General features: G+C 39.4%; 1 protein-coding gene across 2 annotated transcripts; it reads left to right on the forward strand.

Moving 5' to 3' along the window:
• Positions 1–991: 991 nt before the first annotated feature.
• Positions 992–21122, forward strand: LOC125846812 (acetyl-coenzyme A synthetase, chloroplastic/glyoxysomal-like). Of its 2 annotated transcripts, none has more exons than XM_049526427.1 (18): positions 992–1489; positions 1594–1737; positions 1819–1974; positions 2091–2213; positions 2551–2719; positions 5884–5966; positions 6496–6597; positions 6671–6759; positions 6864–6954; positions 7323–7436; positions 9170–9246; positions 9344–9422; positions 9508–9576; positions 11133–11308; positions 11447–11503; positions 19134–19224; positions 19312–19410; positions 20744–21122. In XM_049526427.1, exons 1-18 carry the CDS (start codon positions 1049–1051, stop codon positions 20927–20929), a joined length of 2346 nt encoding a protein of 781 aa, XP_049382384.1. In that variant the 5' UTR covers positions 992–1048; the 3' UTR covers positions 20930–21122. The 2 variants fall into 2 exon arrangements, with proteins under 2 accessions (XP_049382384.1, XP_049382385.1); XM_049526428.1 differs by having other exon boundaries at positions 20760–21122.
• The last annotated feature ends 259 nt before the right edge of the window (positions 21123–21381 follow it).

Here is a 21381-nt window from a genome sequence, read left to right on the forward strand (position 1 = left end):
AGCCTGGGAGGGGGCGTGGGTGATTGAGGATCGGGATGAAAAATAAAAAATTGAAGTTGAAAATATTTTTTAAAAACAATAAAAAATTGATAGGGGGCGAGGGTAGTGGGTGGGGGTAAAAAATAAAAAATTGAAATTAAAAATATCTTTTAAAAATAATTTTTAATATTTTTTTGGGAGGGCGTGGGGGTAGGGGTAGGGGTGAGGGTGGGTAAAAAAATTGAATTTAAAAACAAGCTTTAATTTTTTTTGGGGGGTCAGTTTGAGGGTAGGGACAAAATAAATTGATTTTTTCAACAAAAAAGTAATTGTAGTTTGAAGTTGGAAGAGAGTTTTGGAAAAATGTTTTCCATAAGTTTTGAAGGGAAGTCATTTTCCTTAAATTTGAGGAAAATGAGTTGATTTGGAAAACATTTTCCAAAACATTTAACCCAATCAAACATGAGAAAATTGGAAAACATTTTCTGGTTGCATTATTTTGTGAATTCTTGAAATTATGAGATGACCAATTACACAAATGACCTCTTTCTTCTTTCTCGTAATTTTGGTGGACATTCCACACATTGTATGTCTTTACTTTGTGTCCATCAAGCTCCCCTAAAACTTTTATGCGATCCATGTCGTTATCACTTTTTACTCGCTTTTTCTTATGTCTTCAAGTTAGACTCACCCTTCTTAATTTTTTTTCTTCATTATCATGATTTCATAATTAAAAAAAAAGGATGAAAACTTAATCTTCCATGCTAAAAATATCATATTGATGAAATTTCCTTTAATGGGAGATTCTTCATTATCATTTTGTCTTCATTGGCGGATTCATCGTATTATTGGACGAATTCAAAACTTTCTTAAGCCGAAATTGAAAACAAAAGGCAATTTTAGCCATTTATTGATTAGAGTATGAAAACAACAAAACAAGTTATAGAGATTTTAATCCATTTTCCTAAAATAATAAAAACAAAGAACTTAAAGGCACAGAAGAAGTTTTTTCAGCTTCATTATTTTTTCCGTATTCCCTGCTAAATAGGGAAGCACCATAAAAATAGTTATGGAAGGAAGGATGACCCATCATAGCAGCAATACCACTATTATTAACAGTACTAGCTGTATTTATACTTCAAAATCTCTGTTTCCGATCTCTCCCACTGCCAAGTTCCCGCTGAACAGACCGTCAATCAGCGTCAAGAGGCCTTCCTTCACGTTCCTTTCTCGCTTACCGTCTGAATTCGGAGGCAGTCCCTTGGTGAGGATGGAAGACCCGTTCACTGCTTCATTGTCGTCATCGACTACTGTTAGTCCAAGGAAGAACTTGACGACATCCAATCACTTGCGCCATGTGGAATCCATGGCCCAGTTGCCTTCCGGAGCCGGCAGGATAACCAGATTGAATGCTCTTATCTTAGGCGAGGCACTTGCTTCCGAGGAGGATGATCTCGTCTTTCCCAGCGAAGATTTCTCTAGCCAGGCTCATGTTTCTTCTCCTCAGAAGGTTCCTTCCATACCTCATCATCTTTTCTTCAATCTATCTATCTAAGACTTGCTTCCGATTAGACCTTATCATGGAAAATTTTGACCCTTCAATCTTCTGTTTAGTATTTGGAGATGTATCAAAGGTCGGTCCACGATCCCTCAGGATTCTGGTCTGACATTGCATCAGAATTTTACTGGAGAGAGAAATGGGGCCAGCAGGTTTACCATGAGAATTTTGATGTTCGAAAGGGGAAAATCAAGATCGAGGTCAGTGACCTATCCATTTTATCTCTCAAAACTTGTTACCAACTTTTGTTTTTCTTAGTGTCCGCCATTGTTTCTTAACAGTGGTTCAAGGGTGGAATGACAAATATCTGCTACAACTGCTTGGATAGAAACATCGAGTCTGGAAAGGGTGACAAAACAGCAATTTACTGGGAAGGAAATGAACCTGGTCTTGATAGTTCTATGACGTACAATCAACTCTTGGCTAGAGTTTGCCAGGTTTTCTTTTGCATTCTTCGTCCTGTTCCACATACAAACTTATATATTTAAATTTTTCCTCTTATAAAACAATGTGCAAAAATATAGTACAAGTTTCTAATATTGTTTTTTACCAGCTAGCAAATTATTTGAAAGATGTTGGAGTTCACAAGGGTGATGCAGTTGTCATCTACTTACCCATGCTTATGGAGCTACCAATTGCAATGCTTGCTTGTGCTCGTATTGGTGCCATTCACTCGGTAATAGTTAGTCTAATTTATATTCTCTTTTGTTTCAAATTGAATGTTCGCTCCCCTTTTTGAGTTAAATCTTCATCATCTTTGGACTTGTTTTTTCATTTAAATTTGGATTCTTTTTAAAGCTTTCTTCTTAGCGTTGCATTCCAATGCCTATATTTGTCTTTAAAACCACACATAAGTTATCGTCCAATTTCACTCCATAAAATTGTCAAATTGATTCTTACTAAGTGAACAATGACCTTTAATTTGAGCAAACAACATTTCATATCGTCCTCCTTTGTAATCACTAGATACATAGGGTAGGAAACATCATAATCCAGGTTGTTTTATACTTCAGGTTGTGTTTGCTGGTTTCTCAGCTGAATCTCTTGCTCAAAGGATCATAGATTGCAGACCGAAGGTTGTCATAACATGCAATGCTGTTAGGAGGGGGTCCAAGATTATTTATCTCAAAGAAATTGTTGATAGTGCCCTTCTAGAATCTGCTCGGAAGGGCATCGTTACAGGTGAGAAGATAATCAAATCTCTATTTTCATTTAATTTTCTCAATATTTTTATAGTGCAATTTGTAGCAAACACTTATTATAATTTCATGAGCCAAATATTGAACGCTTGTCAAACCCATCATTATATGTTCCTTGTCATTATCTTTTGTTGACAACTTCAATTTTTGTGGCTGTCAATTGGGATTCACGTGTGTTGATTATTTTAATCACTAACGAATTAACTAGAATATGCTTTCTTACTGGGATAAACCATATCTTCCCAAAAATTTATTTCACAAATGAACAAAGTGGACTTTCATGGTGCAGGAAGTAATTTGCACCAGTCAAATATCTTGTAAATTGGTTAGCAACTCACTTGTCTACTCGTAAATCAAATTGTCGTATCAAAAAGTGGGATGTTTCCTACTAGCACTTACGTGGGTTTTGTGGATGTAAAGAAATAGGAGAGCTTTTGATGGGTAAAGAACGACTATGCACATTTGAGGAATAACCATTCATTCCTAATTTCTTTTTGGTGCACCCATTAAATTCCAATGTGTACAGAAGATTGGGTGTTGTTTGTGGAGATTCATATTATGTTGTAGATTCTCTATTTTTTCATATACTACTCGTATAGAGGACATCTGAGCTGATGGTCTTTTGGAACAGTTTCTTTACCTCTACGAGGTAGTGGTAAGGTCTGTGTACATTCTACCCTCCCCAGACCTCACTTGTGGCCTGTGGGATTTCACTGGGTATGTTTTTGTTACTTGTATAGAGGAGATTTTCAAATTAACAATAAAATTATCTACCTCATTACAAATAAGTATCATAGTTTTTCATACAGTGGTGAAGTTTTAGGACAGTGGCGTCTTAGTAGATTATTGATCGGATGTCAAGCGATGCATTGTGATTTCCATTTCCTGATTAAACGGGCAAATTAATCCATGTAAAAAATCATGTTACCAATTTCAAAATAATTAATCCATGTAAAAAATCATTACACAAAGTGGAGGGTTTAAGAGAACAAGATAGGATCTTGGACTGTCCAATTTGATCAGTCTGATCGTCATACTTGTACAGGGCATATATTGTTTATAATTTACTATTTGTGCTTTACACCATCAGCAAAAGGGAGATGTGTAGACTTTACATTCACAACATAAGTCCAGGGAGTAAAGAGATTTCAGCCTAATTGAACTAATGTTGATTGGTTGGACAACATTTACTCTTCAAGTTGAAGACCAATTAGAATGTTATTTGCACAGATACGTGGTCATATGTCAACACTGATGGTAATTTAGAGTAGCAAGCAATATTAGCCCCCACCCAAGATGTGGCATTACCCATTTGGCCTGATGTTGCTCATTTCTCTTGGTTTATCATTGGGGATGATGCAAATATTGAATGGGAAGACTTATTAAGAAGAACGGAGAGCTAATAACTGGCAATGGCAGTAAATGATTCTTCATAAAGGGGTATACATATTTTGCTTTAGGTTAGGTCTCATGAATGAATTGAGATCAAATTATTGAGCATCAACATACAAATAAAGAGAGCATCACAAGTGGTTCAAACTGCTTAAAGAAGCATGAAACAGAATATAAACATCTCTTATGCGGTAACAAACTCTGGAATATATGCTCATGAATCTCTTTGGAATCACTGGGTGATGCTATCTACTTTGAAGGTTGCCTTATCATCTGCTTCTTCTAGAAAGTACAGAAGCCTATTGAAAAACTATGGATATGCAAAAGGAATGTTGACTATTGAAGATGCTAAAGTACTCCCGAATATACAAGACATAGGGGAGTATATAACACTCAATGGGAATAAGTAGTCCGAAGTGGGTTCCCGGAGAGTGGCTTCTGGTTGATGATAGTTGGCTACTTTCTTCGGCATGGGGTTGCCGGGATTGCCCCAAGACCAAAAAGACAGCATCTATCTCATGAGATAGATGAGCTTGATCTTAGCCAACGCTTCAAAATGGTCCGGGGCATCCAGGGTTTGCTGCCGTCGGTATCGATGTTTTTTATTTTTTTTTGAGTCTTTCAGCAGTCGCTGGATCCATCTCCACCAATCAAACTCAAAAACGCATTCCTTCCTCCATTCAGCCCATTGGGCAAATAAAGCAAAAAGCTTTTTTCAGATGAATGGCTTGATTCTACTTCTTTCACTTTCTTTAGCTATTGGACACTAGTCTAACTAAATAATAGTTATATATATATTTCCTCTCTTTATCTTATCCTTACCTTAATAAAGGAACTTAATAACTAAACTTCCCCCTTGTCTTTATCCTCTTGTTCTGAGCTTGCCACCTATCGAGCCGAACAGAGTCTTTCATTATCTGGGAAAAGCATAGAAACCCAATCATACTCAAAAGAAGAGTTTGATCCTGGCTCAGAAGAAACGTTAGCTATATGCTTAACACATGCAAATCAAACGTTGTTTTCGGGGAGCTGAGCAGAAGGAAAAGAGGCTCCTAGCTAAAGGTAGCTTGTCTCGCCCAGGAGGTGAGAAGAGTTGAGAACAAAGTGACAAGGACAATCTTTCTCAAAAAAAAAAAAGTGACAAGGACAATTTGCATTAGTTGGTACGTCATATACTAGAATACGAGAGAGAATGTTAACAATGTGGTGCTTACTTGCCTGACTGCGTTGGATGCCTTTTCTCGTAGAAAACCATGTATGTGTGTAGGAGTATTTATTCAAGCATTCACTTTATCGAAAAATAGACCGACTCTCTAAAAAAGGAAAAAGCTTCAGAGTCTTCTAAGGAAGCTTGCCCGCGGCCAAGATAGGGAATTGCTTCTTGCCTACAACTCTCTTTACTGAGCGAGACTCCATCCATATCCCTACTAGTGGTTTTTCTTTTCATTCAATCATCACTTGTTTGATAGCTTAAACTAGGCTCCACTTTAGAGATAGGTTTTTGTGTTCACAATAGTAATTGATATTGTTGAGGGTGAAGGAGGCCGGTGTAGAAACTTGGTTGATTATATACATCTTTTTTTTGGTTTATAACTAAGAAATCACCGAGGGCCAGCTAGCGCACAGTTTGAAACTCTGGACTATGCACCCAATATCCATCTCTTTTTCATTAACTGGAAATCTATTTTTACAAACATATTTTTACATTACAAGGGTTTATAGGTTTCCATCTCCATTTCTTATTTCACCATGCAGATGTGTGTTTGACATATGAAAATGATTCAGCAATGAAAAAGGCAATGACTAAATGGACCAAGGGGAGAGACATTTGGTGGCAGGTTAGCAATACCTAGCTTAATTAGAGAATTGATACCCCTTTAACTTTGAAGCTTCTGTAGTTGCAGAGATCTCTCTCAGACATACCTTTCTTATATTCTTTTGTTCCTCATAGTTGGGATTCATGTAAATATTTTTCATTTTCTAATTGTAATGTCGATTTCTGCAGATGTTCAGAAGAGTTATTGCTTGCAAGATATATGTACAAAACTCTGAATTTTGTAATGAGCTTGGTTGTCTGGCAGATATATTAAGTAATTGTGGATTCTGTTAATGAGCACACAGTTATGTTGGGTGTCACAACTGCAAACATTTTTTATGTTTTTCATTGTTGTCTTCTCCTTATTTTTTTGGATGACAACTCTTCTCCTTGTGTGTGTCTTGTCAATTTACCTTATTTTTATAGTCCAATGTGCATGACAATTGTATATCTGGACCATACAGTCAACATTAGGCTGCTAAGCTCTTGTATTCCTTCTGGATTTCACTTCTTATTGATCAGTTGAGTCCAATTTGCTTGCGTGGTTCCAGGATGTTATTCTGAAATATCCAGTAACATGTGATGTGGAGTGGGTTGATGCGGAAGATCCCCTTTTCCTGCTTTACACTAGTGGGAGTACCGGAAAGCCTAAGGTTTCATGCTTCTTGGAGTTGCACTCTTTTTTTTCACATCTTTAATGCCTTATATTTTTCATTTTATTTTAAGGGTGTCTTGCATACAACGGGAGGATATATGGTGTACACTGCTACTACATTCAAGTATGCATTTGACTACAAGCCGACAGACATATATTGGTAATTCCAAGAACTACTCTTTCTTCTATACTTTAGTTCATTATTCTAAAACTAGGTCAAAATTCTTGAAATGCATTTTACTTGGATATTTTCAATATTTGTAGGTGTACAGCTGACTGTGGTTGGATTACTGGGCATAGTTATGTAACCTATGGACCTTTGCTAAATGGGGCAACTGTTGTGGTTTTTGAAGGGGTATTTATTTTATTATTACCAAACATAACCTGTTTGTCCAAATATATCTTGATTAAGTGAAAGCATTTAGCAAAAGTAGTTTAAATAAAAGACAAGTTTGAATAATTTAATTTTAGTTTTCTTTCTCTTGTATTTCCATTTTTTCTATAAATTAAATAGTTTTATTAATAATGAGAAATATCTCGTATACGAGCAGATCGCCAAAAGGGAGAAATCTAATACATAAAATGATTTTCCATGAATTACTCACAATCTTTAATACAAATTGGGAACAACATACAGTTTGATAAAAATGTGTAACCTTGTGAAGGCAGGGCTTCCACTTGCCTAGCATCTTCTTTCTAACATTTTGTTATTTTTATTTGTAGGCCCCAAATTATCCTGATGTCGGGCGTTGTTGGGATATTGTTGATAAGTATAAGGTTTCAATATTTTACACAGCTCCAACACTGGTGAGATCTCTGATGCGTGAGGGAGACGAGGCAAGTATATGTCTACTTATTTTCATTGATATCTAGATGGTTGTTTTCGGTACTGCGAATGTACTTTTCGTTGTATGTAGTTAGAATTACCATCGTTTAAAGGGCAATTATAGAGCTGGTCTAGTGGTTACGCAAACAACAAGCGCTCATTGGCTTTGTACAAGAGCTTAAGTCCTATTGAGGTATCATGTAGCATGCATGAAAAGCCTGAAAATATAACTCAAGGAAATGGCTTGGCATTCATGATTATTTATATACTTGAAGAATTGATTTGATGGAAAGGCATTTTATATTTGTCCATGACATATAGTTTCTTGTATCTGAGGCACTTTTTGTGCTTTCGTACGAGTTCACGAGAAATTTGCAATATTGGGTAATAGAGAGCTTAACAAACTACTTTAACTCTTATATGAGAAATGAACTTTATGGGAATATTTCATTCAAGATAAGTGATGGGAATAGGATGAGTTTTTGGAGACATGGATGGTGGTGGAACAACATTTTGAGAATTACATTTCCAAACATCTAAGAATTTCATGCACAAAAAACACATCAATCCTACAATTATTGAGTCCACAATGGATAGAAGTGATTTTAAGATTTTTGAGGTTTGGGAGAAACTTGCAAAATTGGGAGGTTGAAGAATTTCATATTTTGGTCGATTTGCTTCACCAACAAAGAAATTCATAGGATATTCAAGATGTATGGAGTTAGGGGCATGGAAATGAAGACTTTTGTGTCAAGTACGAGAAGCTTTTGATTAAGGAGTGAACTTTTTGACATATCTTTATATGGATCCTTAGGATACCGAGAAAGCGTGTTTTCTAACTTGGTTAGTTGCGCAAGGAGTGATCTTGATAGTAGAGAACTTGCGGAAGAGGAAGGTTACTTATGTTGGTGCATCATGTGTGAAGACTCAACTAAAGATGTGAATCACCTCCTTTGTATATTGGATAACATCTCATTTGTGGTGGGAAATTATGAGATAGTTTGAACTTGAGTGAGTGATGAGAACACTATGAAAGAAACAATGTTTAACATGGGATGTTGCTCCGCTAGAACTTATATGGACTATGCGGAGAGAAAAGTAGGAGAGCATTGTGGGAGTAAGGATTTCGTATACTTGAGGAATAGCCCCTTATCCCTTATTTCTTCGTGGTGCTCCCATGAGGATGTACAAAATATTGGGTGTCTTTTCTAGAACCATATCTTTTCTAAGGTTATCTTTTTGGTATACTTCTTGTATACGGGCATGTTTTGCTCTTCTTTGAATGAAATTTAAGACTTTATCCAAAAAGAAAAGGTAAAAGATTTCATCTATTAAGAAAGATACTTGGAAATGAATAAAACAAGGAAATGTCAATGTAATCTTTCTAAAAGAGTGGAAAGATAATTTACCTTATTCATCCTTGTGTATCCCTTGTTCAACTGTATGTCCCGCGTTGGATCCTCCGAAAATGCACTAAAGGGTCCGACATGCATCCGCTTGTATTTTTGAAGAGTTCGAGTAACATAGACTACAGATGATTGGATGTTATTCATATTAATTCATGCTTTATATATGCACCTTGTCTGTGAGGTGTTCCCATTCATATAATAATATACTTATTTCATCAAATAGAAAAAATAGAACTCCATGCTTTTGCTTTTTAAAACATTGATTATAACTTAATATCAACAAATACAAGTGGCATAGCTTATATATATATATATTTGTTTATTTGACTTTTCAGCATGTCTCTCGATATTCACGCAAATCTTTACGGGTGCTTGGAAGTGTGGGTGAGCCTATCAATCCAAGTGCATGGAGGTGTCAACTATACATATAGATCTTTTGTGTGTTCTTTTTCCTCTAAATAAGACATCCACGAGCTGCCTTCTTCAAGTTTCTGTTTGTCTTTGAGCAGGTGGTTTTTCAATGTGATAGGTGATGCAAGGTGCCCCATATCTGATACATGGTGGCAAACAGAAACCGGTGGCTTCATGGTCTCTCAGTTACTGCTTATTTCAACATTATTATCACTCACCGAAAAATTAATATCTTACTTCAGTCTTAATTATTTCCTTCTAGATTACTCCTTTACCAGGAGCGTGGCCGCAGAAACCTGGTTCTGCTACTTTTCCTTTCTTTGGAGTCCAGGTACCTACTTTAGATAATAAACAGATCACCAAGTATGATTAGAAACCAATTTTTATTTTGTATTGTAGGAAGAGAAAACACATAAAAAAAAACCCCTAAACTTGGCCGCACAACTTACTTTAGCACTTAAACTACACGGGCGTTTAAATACCCCTCTTAACAACTTTGAAGTGATTTTTTCCACCTGAGATCATAACACCACTCTCACCTGCCACATCATAGCCACGTAAGCATCACATCATAACCATGTAGGCACCACATCATTGATTTTTATTTCTTTTTTACTTATTCACCATTTTTTCTCAAACACTTCTTAAAATTAATTACACCAATTAATTAATTTATAAATTTATACTGCCCCCCCTCTCTTTCTTCTTCCTTGTTGTTCACCATTTCAATCTTCAATACTTTCTTTTCTTCTTCTTCACTATTCAACATTTTTTTAAATAACTTTAAAGAAGAAAATTCACTATAATATTCACATTATCTTCATCGAACTATGAGAAATATTTGAATGGATCTAGAAATCAAAATGGGTCACTCAAAATTGAAGAAAGTTTAAACCCTCAGGGGTTGGCCTGCTGGCAATTGACTTGAGCCTTGGGGTTTGCTCCCTTTCAAGGTCTCAAGTTTGAAACCCACTAGGTGCAAACAATTTCTGAGGGCCATCGGACTGGGTAAAACCTGAATTAACCGTGGTGCACTTGCGTGAAACTCCTTGCCGAGGGCCTGTGCACCCCCGGGATTAGTCGGGGCTCAAAGAGACTCGGACATCCGGTGCAAATCAAAAAAAAAAAAATTGAAGAAAGTTTACATTTGTAAAATCGACATCAATAATATAGAGTGAAATCGACGTCAATAAAATGTCATTGGTATTGAATATTACAAATTATTAAAGGACTAGTGAAATGAAAATTGTGGATAGAGGTGGGGATGAAGATGAAGGAGGAGGTGTTTCAATGGAGAAAGAGGTGTATTGAGGAAGACAACAAAATGAAAAGAATTTTTTTTCAAAGAAATTAAAAAGGGACCCACAAATTTCATTTACCTCTAAATAAGAAAACTTACATATTTTTTAAAGAGTAAATATATCAAGAGAAACTATATAAACTATTAGTTATATATTGACCAATAAAAAAAGGCCTGCGTAGGAGCTTACAAAATTCAGCCTTTTTTTTCACGCGCTTTTAGTAGAGTACACTCGCTCTCTCTGCCATGTCATCCCTTAGGGGGTGTTTAAATCACTTGAAAGATGTTGGGGGTATTTAAACGCCCGTGTAGTTTAAGTGCTAAAGTAAGTTGTGCTGTCAAATTTATGGGAGGTTTTATGTGTTTCCTCTTGTAGGATGATATTATTGTAGAAGCCAATGTCCAAGTATGTGATTGTGTCACCCATGCCACACAATATATATTTAAGATTTAAAACATGATGACTCCTGGAGTCATGCAACACTTGTTTCTTTATTTATCATGATAATGTGGATCAAGGAAAACCCTCTAAAATATGGTCCTTGCGCTTTCTCCAACATATGATCATGATGTCTAAAATCATGCAGCCAGTAATAGTGGATGAGAAAGGTGTTGAGATTGAAGGTGAGTGCAGTGGGTATCTGTGCGTGAAAAGCTCGTGGCCTGGGGCATTCCGAACACTTCATGGGGATCACGAGAGATATGAAACCACATATTTTAGTGCCTTCCCTGGCTATTATTTCAGTGGTGATGGCTGCAGCAGGTATTTTCTACTGAAGTACACTCCTTGTTGTCTATATACATTGTCATAGGGACGTAAAAGCATAATTTGTTTTCCTTCTGATTACTTGAAGCAGTTTTGACTGATTTTTCCTTTGTCATGTTCAAATTTCTGTTTCAGGGACAAAGATGGTTACTACTGGCTCACTGGAAGAGTAGATGATGTGATTAATGTGAGGTATAGTTTGCATATGAATTTTCATATTCTCAGAGCCTAATTAGAGTTTGAAAGAATAAGAGGAACAAAGGAAATTCCTTTGGGAAACTGCATGGGTAACTGTCACGGCTCGATTTCTCGAGCCATGATGGCACCTACTATAACCCACCAGTAGGTAAGCCAACCCGTAACCCGGAACAACAAGTAATGGGTTTGAGGGCAGAAACTAAACAAGAGTAGACAAAATTTAAGATAACAATATAAACAGACGGAAGCAAACCAAAACATATATATACAAGTAAAGATTCTTCCTAGAACCTGAAAGTCATTAGTACAGAGCTACTAACAAAACGAGTACAAGTCCCAAAAGTGGACCACAGAAACTGTACTGTCTTGAAAGGCAAAAGACAAGTCTATATACAGATGGAGACTGAAATAGTACAAAACGCCATATACTCACCCCCGTCTCCGGATCAAATTGCTCCAAGCTGGATATGAACGCTGGCCACTGGTGCTCGGACCTGCATCACGAAAACAGATGCAGAGCGTAGTATGAATACCAAAACAACAGGTACTATAGGCCGAGTGAACTTGAAAAGTAAAGGCAATATGAAAAGAAGGATTAACACAAACAGAGGTCAAGAACGGAAGTCTAAGTAAACAATGGAATGCACACGAGTGTAGAAAGAACTAACTAAAGTAATTTATAAGCTAACTACACTTAACTGGACCCCTATAAGCCCAGAAAGTAAACTCGTGCGCAAGTTTAAATAAAAACCCGAACGGACCCCCATAAGCCCGACGAGTACACAGAATAACTATAACTAAAGAGAACTGCATCTGAGAACCCAAGACCGGAGAACATTGAACCAGAACCTCAACCCCAATTAGTAGAATCTAACAGTACGAAGGGTGGACCTCGAACCAGATGCTCACCAGAAGTACCCAAGTAACCAATCACAAGTATCAAGTAACTGAGGCCGGACCTCTAACCGGATGCTCTCCAGAAGTATTCAAGTAACCAATCACAAGAATCAACTAACTGAGGCTGGACCTCTAACCGGATGCTCTATATAAGTATCCGTAAGATCGAGGCTGGACCTTGAATCGGATGCCCTTCGAAGATATCAATGAGGCCGAGGCCGGAGCTTAGATTCGGATGACCGACAAAGGTGCCAATGTAGCTGCTGAAAGAGTCCCAATCGATCCATAATCATAAATGTCCGTGGAACGCCGTCCACACTTAGCCAATCAATGTAAGTCTTTGGAACCGAATCGAAAACCAACTTCAAATCGCGGAGCGGAAACCCAATGTCGCCGACGTAACTCGTGAAGCCGTAGTATCGGAGAAATAAGGATAACTATCGTCGGAGCAAGCGTATCGCCTAGCTAAGGCCCAAACTATTAGACTTAAGTCTGGTACACCAGTCTACAGGGATCTAAGTCGGCCGAGCGACATCGGGGTAAAACTAAGGCCTATCGATTTCGAATCATGCATTTCTAAGGCAAGTCCTAGTCAAACTTAAACTAAGGCCCAACATGCTTCAATAAACAGTAATCAAGCCTACATATACTCCACATAGCAAAGAGGGTCAATTAATAACACATAGCATACTCACAATTACCCGATAATTCTCGAAATAGGCTGAAAACATGATTTCTAATCACCTATGCATGATTCAATAACTACCCAACCCAAATCCCAACTAATCGACATGCATTCACATTCTCGAGCTCAATCTAAGAGAGGGTAGGCTGTAGCCTACCTGTAGGCTGATCACGCGTGCTCCAAAATCACTTTTTCGGAGCTTTCCCTTTTCGAATGCCTTTGGAACGCTGCCACACTATCAAAAATAGAATCACAACGTTATTACGGTTGTTTAGACACTAAAATCGCAAGAAATGGAGACAGACCAATTTCGGGGTAAAACGGGGAAAGTGGGACCGCGCTGGAAATTCCGGAATTGACCCCAAAAATAGGTTCTAAACAGCTCCCCGAACTTGTGTTCCAAATTGGAACACAATTCGGGGCTCGGAACAGTCCCAACACGAACATGCAACGAAAAACCCAAAGTTACACTAAGGACAACAATGGCAACAACTATTTACAAGAAATTACCAGAAACGAGGGTGAACAAAGTGACTAGTCTCTCTCTCTTCCAACGTTCTACTGCACCAACGTTCCTCTTCTCCTTCAACGATCCCTCAGGCGAAGCGCCGACCAACGACGGTCAGCGAGCAGCCGCGAAAACCAGTTGGAAATCGGGCGCCGCCGCCGATACGCTCATCGCGCCGGTAAGCGAAGGCTGCGCCGGCCAGAAGCATCGCGAGGACCAGCTCCGACCGGCGAGCTTCTTTCTCTGTTCTTCGTTGTTCCAGGACCTCTCGCTGCTGCGAACAGCCAACTCCAGTGCAGGCAAGGCATTCACAGGTGAGACCGACCAGATCTGGCCGGAAAAAGCCCTAAGACCACCGAAGCCCTCCATATCCACTGACCAGGTTCTATCTACCTTGTTTTCTTCATTGAAACCCTCGTGTTAAGTAATTTAGTCTTGCTTGGTAGGTAATCACACCCTACTTTCAATAATTTGAATAGCATAGGAGTAGATTTTTAAAGCATCTGATTGTGCATTGTGCAATACTTCTGATTATTTGGATTGTTTAAATTTTTGTGGCTGGTTCTGATTAGCATTTTAGCTCATATCAGGGCTACATCTCATATATTTCAGATCAGTTCTTGCTTGTTTCTTTTATAGTTCCGATCAGTGCTTCAGTGTATAATATAGTTGTGTTATCGTGTCTTTTAGTTTAGTTGTTGCTATCTGGTCTTTTAGAGTATACACCTGTTGCTGAATTTTTTTTTTTCTGTTTGAAGTGTATTCCTGTGTAGATTTTACATTAGATTCAGTAGTTTTCAAGTGGATTTGGTATCTGATGGTGGTCTTGAGTCATGTCTTCGGTTGAGACCGAGGACGAGGGAGAATAGTGGTAAGTGGGGTACGGGTTCCCATAAATTGAGGGTAGGATCTTGGAACATAGGTTCGCTAACGGGGAAGTCCTTAGAATTAGTGAAAATTCTCAACAAGAGAAAGATTAATATAGCTTGTGTCCAAGAGACTAGATGGGTAGGTTCCAAGGCTCGGGATGTCGACGGGTTTAAGTTGTGGTACTCAGGAGGCTCTAGGGATAGAAATGGAGTGGGTATTTTAGTAGACGGGGATTTGAGGGAGCAAGTGGTGGAGGTTAGGAGGATCAGTGATAGGTTGATGTTGATTAAGCTAGTCATTGGAGGAGGTACTTTGAGTGTTATTAGTGCTTACGCACCTCAAGTGGGATTGGGAGAGGAGGCCAAGAAGCTCTTTTATGAGGATTTGGATGAGGTAGTTAGAGGTATACCGATAACCGAGAAAATTGTCATTGGTGGAGATTTTAATGGCCATATCGGGGCAATTTCTAATGGCTTTGATGATGTTCATGGAGGCTTTGGTTTTGGGGTGAGAAATGGGGGTGGAACTGCGCTTCTGGATTTCGCTAAGGCTTTTGAGTTGGTGATTGCTAACTCATTCTTTCCGAAGAAGGAGAACCACATGGTTACCTTTCGTAACTCGGTAGCTAAGACCCAGATAGACTACCTACTCCTTAGGAAGGGTGATAGAGGCCTCGTTAAGGACTGCAAGGTTATCCCAAGTGAAAATGTTACTACCCAACACAAGCTGTTGGTGATGGACCTGGAAATTAAGAGGGATAAGAGGAAGAAGATTGTATATGATCGACCGAGGATTAAATGGGGTGGCTTGACTCCTGACCTTTCTCGGGAGATGGGCGAGAAGTTGAGTGGAATGGGGGCTTGGAGTGATAGCGGGGATGCGGACACCATGTGGAACAAAGCAGCTAGTTGCATTAGGGAAGTTGCTTCAAAGGTGTTGGGGGTATCAATGGGTAAATTTGGAGGTCGTAAAGGAGATTGGTGGTGGAATGGGGAAGTCCAAGGCAAAGTGGAAGCGAAGAAGGCTGCATACACAAAGTTGGTGGAGTGTATAGACGAGGAAGAGAAGTGGTCGCTTAAGAAAGTCTATAAGACAGCGAAGACAGAAGCTAAGTTAGCAGTTACGAAGGCTAAGACGGCAGCTTTCGAGCGCTTGTATGTCGAGCTGGGGGACAAAGGTGGGGATAAGAAATTGTATAGGCTCGCAAAAGCGAGAGAGAGGAAGGCGCGTGACTTGGACCAAGTAAAGTGTATCAAGGATGAGGAAGGCAAAGTATTGGTGGATGACACCTCCATTAAGCAGAGATGGCGAAGATACTTCCACAAACTTCTAAATGAAGAAGGGGGCGGAGACATTGTGTTGGGTGATTTGGCACACTCGGAAAGACTTCGGGACTTTGGGTACTGCAGGTGTTTTAGGAGCGAGGAGGTTATACGTGCTATTAGTAGGATGAGCAGGGGAAGAGCGACCGGACCCGACGAGATTCCGGTGGACTTTTGGAAGAGCACGGACAAGGCAGGTATAGAGTGGTTGACTGGGTTGTTTAGTGTTATTTTTAGGACAACAAAGATGCCTGATGAATGGAGGTGGAGTACAATGGTTCCGTTATATACGAACAAGGGTGATATCCAGAACTGTAACAACTACAGGGGTATCAAATTGCTAAGCCATACTATGAAGATTTGGGAGAGACTGGTGGAGATGAGGGTGAGAAGAGGGGTGTCCATTTCTGAGAACCAGTTTGGATTCATGCCGGGACGGTCGACGACCGAAGCCATTCATCTTATGCGAAGACTGGTAGAAAAATATAGAGAAAGGAAGAGAGACCTACATATGGTGTTCATTGACCTTGAAAAGGCCTATGACAAAGTACCGAGGAATGTCCTCTGGAGGTGCTTGGAGGCTAAAGGTGTCCCGATGATTTATATTAGGGCGATAAAGGACATGTACGGCGGAGCCAAGACTCGGGTTAGAACGGTTGGAGGTGACTCGGAACATTTCCCAGTTGAGATGGGGTTGCACCAAGGATCAGTCCTTAGCCCTTTTCTATTTGATTTGGTGATGGATGAGTTGACGCGGTCTATTCAGGAGGAGGTCCCATGGTGTATGTTATTTGCGGATGACATAGTACTGATTGATGAGACGCGGGACAGAGTTAATGCGAGGTTGGAGGTGTGGAGACAAACGCTTGAGTCCAAAGGGTTTAAGTTGAGTAGGACCAAAACATAATATTTGGGGTGCAAATTCAGTGATGCGTTGGAGTGGCAGATGTAGAAGTGAGACTTGCCACACAGAGCATCCCCAAGAAAGAAAGTTTTAAGTATCTTGGGTCTATAATACAAGGAAGTGGGGACATCGATGATGATGTCACACATCGCATTGGGGTTGCTTGGATGAAATGGAGGCTTGCCTTTGGAGTATTGTGTGATAAGAAAATTCCACCTAGACTTAAAGGTAAGTTATATAGAGTGGTAGTTAGACCGGCCTTGTTGTATGGAGCGGAGTGTTGGCCAGTCAAGAACTATCATGTTCAGAAAATGCAGGTTCTGGAGATGAGGATGTTGAGATGGATGTGTGGACATACTAGGAGTGATAGGATTAGGAACGAAGTTATCCGGGAAAAGGTGGAAGTGGCCTCTGTGGTGGACAAGTTGAGGGAAGCGAGACTGAGATGGTTTGGTCATGTGAAGAGACGGGGCGCAGACGCCCCAGTGAGGAGGTGTGAGGGGCTGGTTGTAGAGGGTATGCGGAGGGGTAGAGGTAGGCCTAAGAAGTATTGGGGAGAGGTGATTAGACAGGACTTGGCTCAGCTTCACATTACCGAAGACATGACTCTAGATAGGAAGGAGTGGAGGTCTCGTATTAAGGTTGAAGGTTAGTAGGACTAGCGTGTTGTCTCTCCTTGCTAGGGTAGGGGTTGTTAGCGTGTGTAGTAGTCCTAGTCTTGCACTTGCAGTTCTTGTCTGTGATATCGATAGCCTTTTGTTGTTTATTGCGTTTCACTTCTCTCATTGATTATTGATGTCATTGTCTTCCTTTGTTGATTGTATATTATCTTTCGTATTTGATGGTATGTATATACACCGTCTTCCTCGCCTTTTACTTGGATTTGATGTACCTGAGCTGAGGGTCTTCCGGAAACAGCCTCTCTACCTCGCACGAGGTAGTGGCAAGGTCTGCGTACACTCTACCCTCCCCAGACCCCACCTAGTGGGATTCCACTGGGTATGTTGTTGTTGTTTGTTGTTGTACCAGAAACGAGGGTCCAACGGCTAAAACCAACCACACCACGACGATCCTCACGAAACCCCCCCACAATCTAGGCTCTTGAATCACCAAATTCGGACCTAAAATGGCCAAGAAATTATCTTCCAAAATTTTCCAAAAATTGAGCTCGAAAATGATCTATGGCAGCAGCTAAATCATAATTCCTACCTCCAACGAAGCTTCAAATACGAATTCCAACCACACCAACGCGTTCCCCTCGAAAAACCACTCAAGATAGCTCTAAGAATCACTAAAATCGGACTTGAAATGAGAGAGTTATGAAGGTTTGAAGTTGAGAATGAGGCTGAAATGGGTCTTTTAAAAGGTGGAGGATATTACTCAGTTTCTAGATAGTTTAGGAGGGATATAGGTGGTAGATTTCTTTGGTTTTGTTTACTGTAAATCCCAGATGTAACTACTACTAGAATACACTATTGGTGTATCTTGTCTGTAAAATGTTAACTTTCTCAAAAAAAAAATGGGTCTTTTAAAAGACGAATCTGGTCGTTAAAAGCCCAAAATCTGGTCGCTAAAAGGGATGCACCAGATTTCAACTTTTCCTATCTTTTTTTTTAAGGTCTCCGACGGCCGACGGGGTGCTTGAAATTCGTTCGGAATCCGATAAAAACAAAATAGATATGCTGCCCTACTAAATTTGACATTCCGGACTCAACAGAGCAGTCGAAATTTCCATCAGAGGTCATCTCGATAAAAAGTGGGTCCCACTCCCAAAGACCATTTTAAACCAAAATCCAACGAGGGGCTCGGAATGAGTCCGGAGGCCTCGGGAGTCGAACGAAAGGTCATTCTAGACCAAACTCGACATTCCGAGGCTAATCGCGCTGTCAGAATTTTCATTCGGACACATTTTCCAAGAATGTTGACCAAAGTCAACCGCTGGCCAGTTTTCAAGGCTAACATGCTAAAAATGGTTTAAACTCGCACCGAAAGCCTCGGGACTTGAGTCAACCACGCTCCTAGCCTAATTTGGCCATTTTGGAGCTGATGGAATTGTCAAAATTCCATTTTGAGGCCATTTACGTGATGAACTGACTAATAGTCACTTTTCAAGCTTCAAGGTTTCTAAAACATGGAAAGCTACACAAAATCCAAACGAACGACTAGGCGATCGAACAATCAGTGCCAGCAAGTCATAAATGACTTGGGGTTGCTATAGGAACGCTCTAAACGACGAAAAGGAGGCATTAAGGCAAAAATGACCTGGAGGGTCATTACAACTTTCAATTTTGAAAATTTGAAATGTCTTTTATGCTGGAAGTAATCTTTAATAGTGCTAATTCAATTGGAAGTGAGTAGTTTGCAGGTACTATTTCTTATAGCTAGTTTAACTGGTAGTTCTACTTGTTTGTTGTATGAAGTATTTTTAACACATGCAGTGGACATCGTATTGGCACAGCCGAAGTGGAATCTGCTCTAGTTTCACATCCTCAGTGTGCTGAAGCAGCTGTGGTTGGTGTGGAGCATGAGGTACTTTCATGGTCTAGTTCTCGTCTGAGTTTAAATGGAGTTTTCCCTTCTCTACTCTAATCTGTTCTTTTGGAGTCTGCGTAAAAGGTTAAAGGACAGGGGATATATGCATTTGTTACTCTAGTCGAAGGTGTTCCATACAGCGATGACCTGCGAAAAAGTCTTGTGATGGTTGTTAGGAATCAGGTATATTTGTTCCATTCTCTCTGGCAATTCAACATGTGCGTATTGTGTGTTTTTCCTTTTTTTTTTTTTAGACAGGCTACTTGAATACTATCTACAAATGGGATAAAAATTGCCAAAAAACCCTCCAAACTTAATTGAAAATGAAAACAAAAAGAAGAGAAAATCTTGCCATGGGACTGAAGCTATGACTTTTACAAAGAGTGTTTGTGCCAATCTTCAAGCTTTAAGAGTCTTGTCTTTCCATTGCAATGTTGTTGGGACCATGCCCTTCTTATCTCTTAGAAGACTAGTTTTTTTGTGTGTGTGTTGCTTTTTTCTTCTGTACTTCAGTACCGAAATAGTAGTTGGCATAAGTAGTCATCTCCTTGACGGGTTTGACACTTAAACCCACGGTATTGGGTAGGATATTTGGAAAAAGGGTTGCGTTGGATTTTTGGAGAAGATAAAATGAAAACCAAGGAATTATTAGTTTTATTCCTTTGGGGAGTTACCTATTTAAACATACATGCGCTTGTACAAACACCAAAGTAGAAAAAAAAAGAGAAGGTTAGAGAGCACTGCTAATGAGTCCCGATTTTCGAAAGACAAAGGATAAATCTATCACGCCCACCATGGGGCTTCAACCCACGACTAGGGATGGCAAATGGGAGGGGCGGGTGCGGGTTTAAGTCTTTACCCCGCTCAGCCCCGCGTAGCACAATTATTTTTTCTTGCCCCACCCCGCCACGCTCCACGTAAACCCGTCCCGTCCCGCATAGCTTTATGTTCTTTTGTACCTATTTAAATCACATGAACTATTCAATGCCGGCACCTGGAAGATTAAAATATCACCAAATTGACTAAAAAATCATTAAAAGCACTAACATCTTTTAACTCACATTGTTAATTGTTATATTTGTAACAAAAAAAACAAATTCTGCACAACCTATATGCACAGACAAGTTGAAACACCAATAATGATTGTGAACATATATTTCCATCCAACTCCACATATGGAAGAAGAAGAAGAAAACCCTAACCCATACCCGCCCCGCCCCATATATTTTTCTTTAAAAATATTTTGTACCCGCCCCGCAAAAATACCAACCCGCACTGCCCCACAAACACTATTACCCACCCTGTTTTGCGCCTGCCCTGCTCCATTGTCATCCCTACCCACGACCACAAGATTAAGAGCCTTACGCTCTACCAACTAAGCTAGATGGTCTATTTTTTAATCTGATAAATATGAACATATAATTTTTTACTGCAGAATGTACACTAGCATTCTCCTTATATTTGAGACTGCATGAAGTTGTTACTACTGCTTGAAGTTTTCCATTTTACATGTCAGATTGGGGCTTTTGCAGCGCCAGACAAGATACATTGGGCACCAGGTCTTCCAAAGACGAGAAGTGGGAAAATAATGAGAAGAATTCTGAGGAAAATTGCTTCCAGGCAGTTAGATGAGCTTGGGGACACTAGTACCCTTGCAGACCCAACTGTGGTTGATCAGCTTATTGCACTTGCTGATTGCTAAAGTAACAACTTCTAAATATAGTGAAGTTAGAGGTTTAGATGACTGTGTTGGTAGAGATTGGTATTTTGTTTCCGTTTTAGTGTGAGTACCTTTTCCTCCAAATTTGAAACAACTTATGGTTAACACACTTTTGAAGATCAGGTTACATTTAAAATCAAGAAATAAAATACCAAGATGTGGATTTTCTTTTCAATGTTATTTTGGTTTACTTGTGCCACTTTTCATCACTTTGTTGGAAATATTATTCCTTTTCGTTAGAGCTCTAGAATCTAGATAAAGAATTACTTCCCTCCATTTCAAGTATTTGCTTTATTTTCCTTTTTAGTCAGTTTCAATATATTTGATAACAAAGAGTTGGACACGTAGATTTCTATGGAGCCCACATGATCATGGTAACATCGAAGGTTGCTATATGCCTTCATATGTTGCCAATTACGTGTAAAATGGAAGTT

The sequence above is a fragment of the Solanum stenotomum genome, chromosome 12 (assembly GCF_019186545.1).
Source record: "Solanum stenotomum isolate F172 chromosome 12, ASM1918654v1, whole genome shotgun sequence".
Taxonomy (NCBI): Eukaryota; Viridiplantae; Streptophyta; class Magnoliopsida; order Solanales; family Solanaceae; genus Solanum; species Solanum stenotomum.

What these genes read in the sequence shown, in the direction of transcription:
- LOC125846812 (XM_049526427.1), top strand. Translation starts at nt 1,049, where the DNA reads ATGGAAGGAAGGATGACCCATCATAGCAGCAATACCACTATTATTAAC. An exon ending in CTGTTGTGGTTTTTGAAGGG is followed by an intron (nt 6,955 to 7,322) that starts GTATTTATTTTA and finishes TTTTATTTGTAG; the next exon opens with GCCCCAAATTATCCTGATGT. An exon ending in AGTGGTGATGGCTGCAGCAG is followed by an intron (nt 11,309 to 11,446) that starts GTATTTTCTACT and finishes TTTCTGTTTCAG; the next exon opens with GGACAAAGATGGTTACTACT.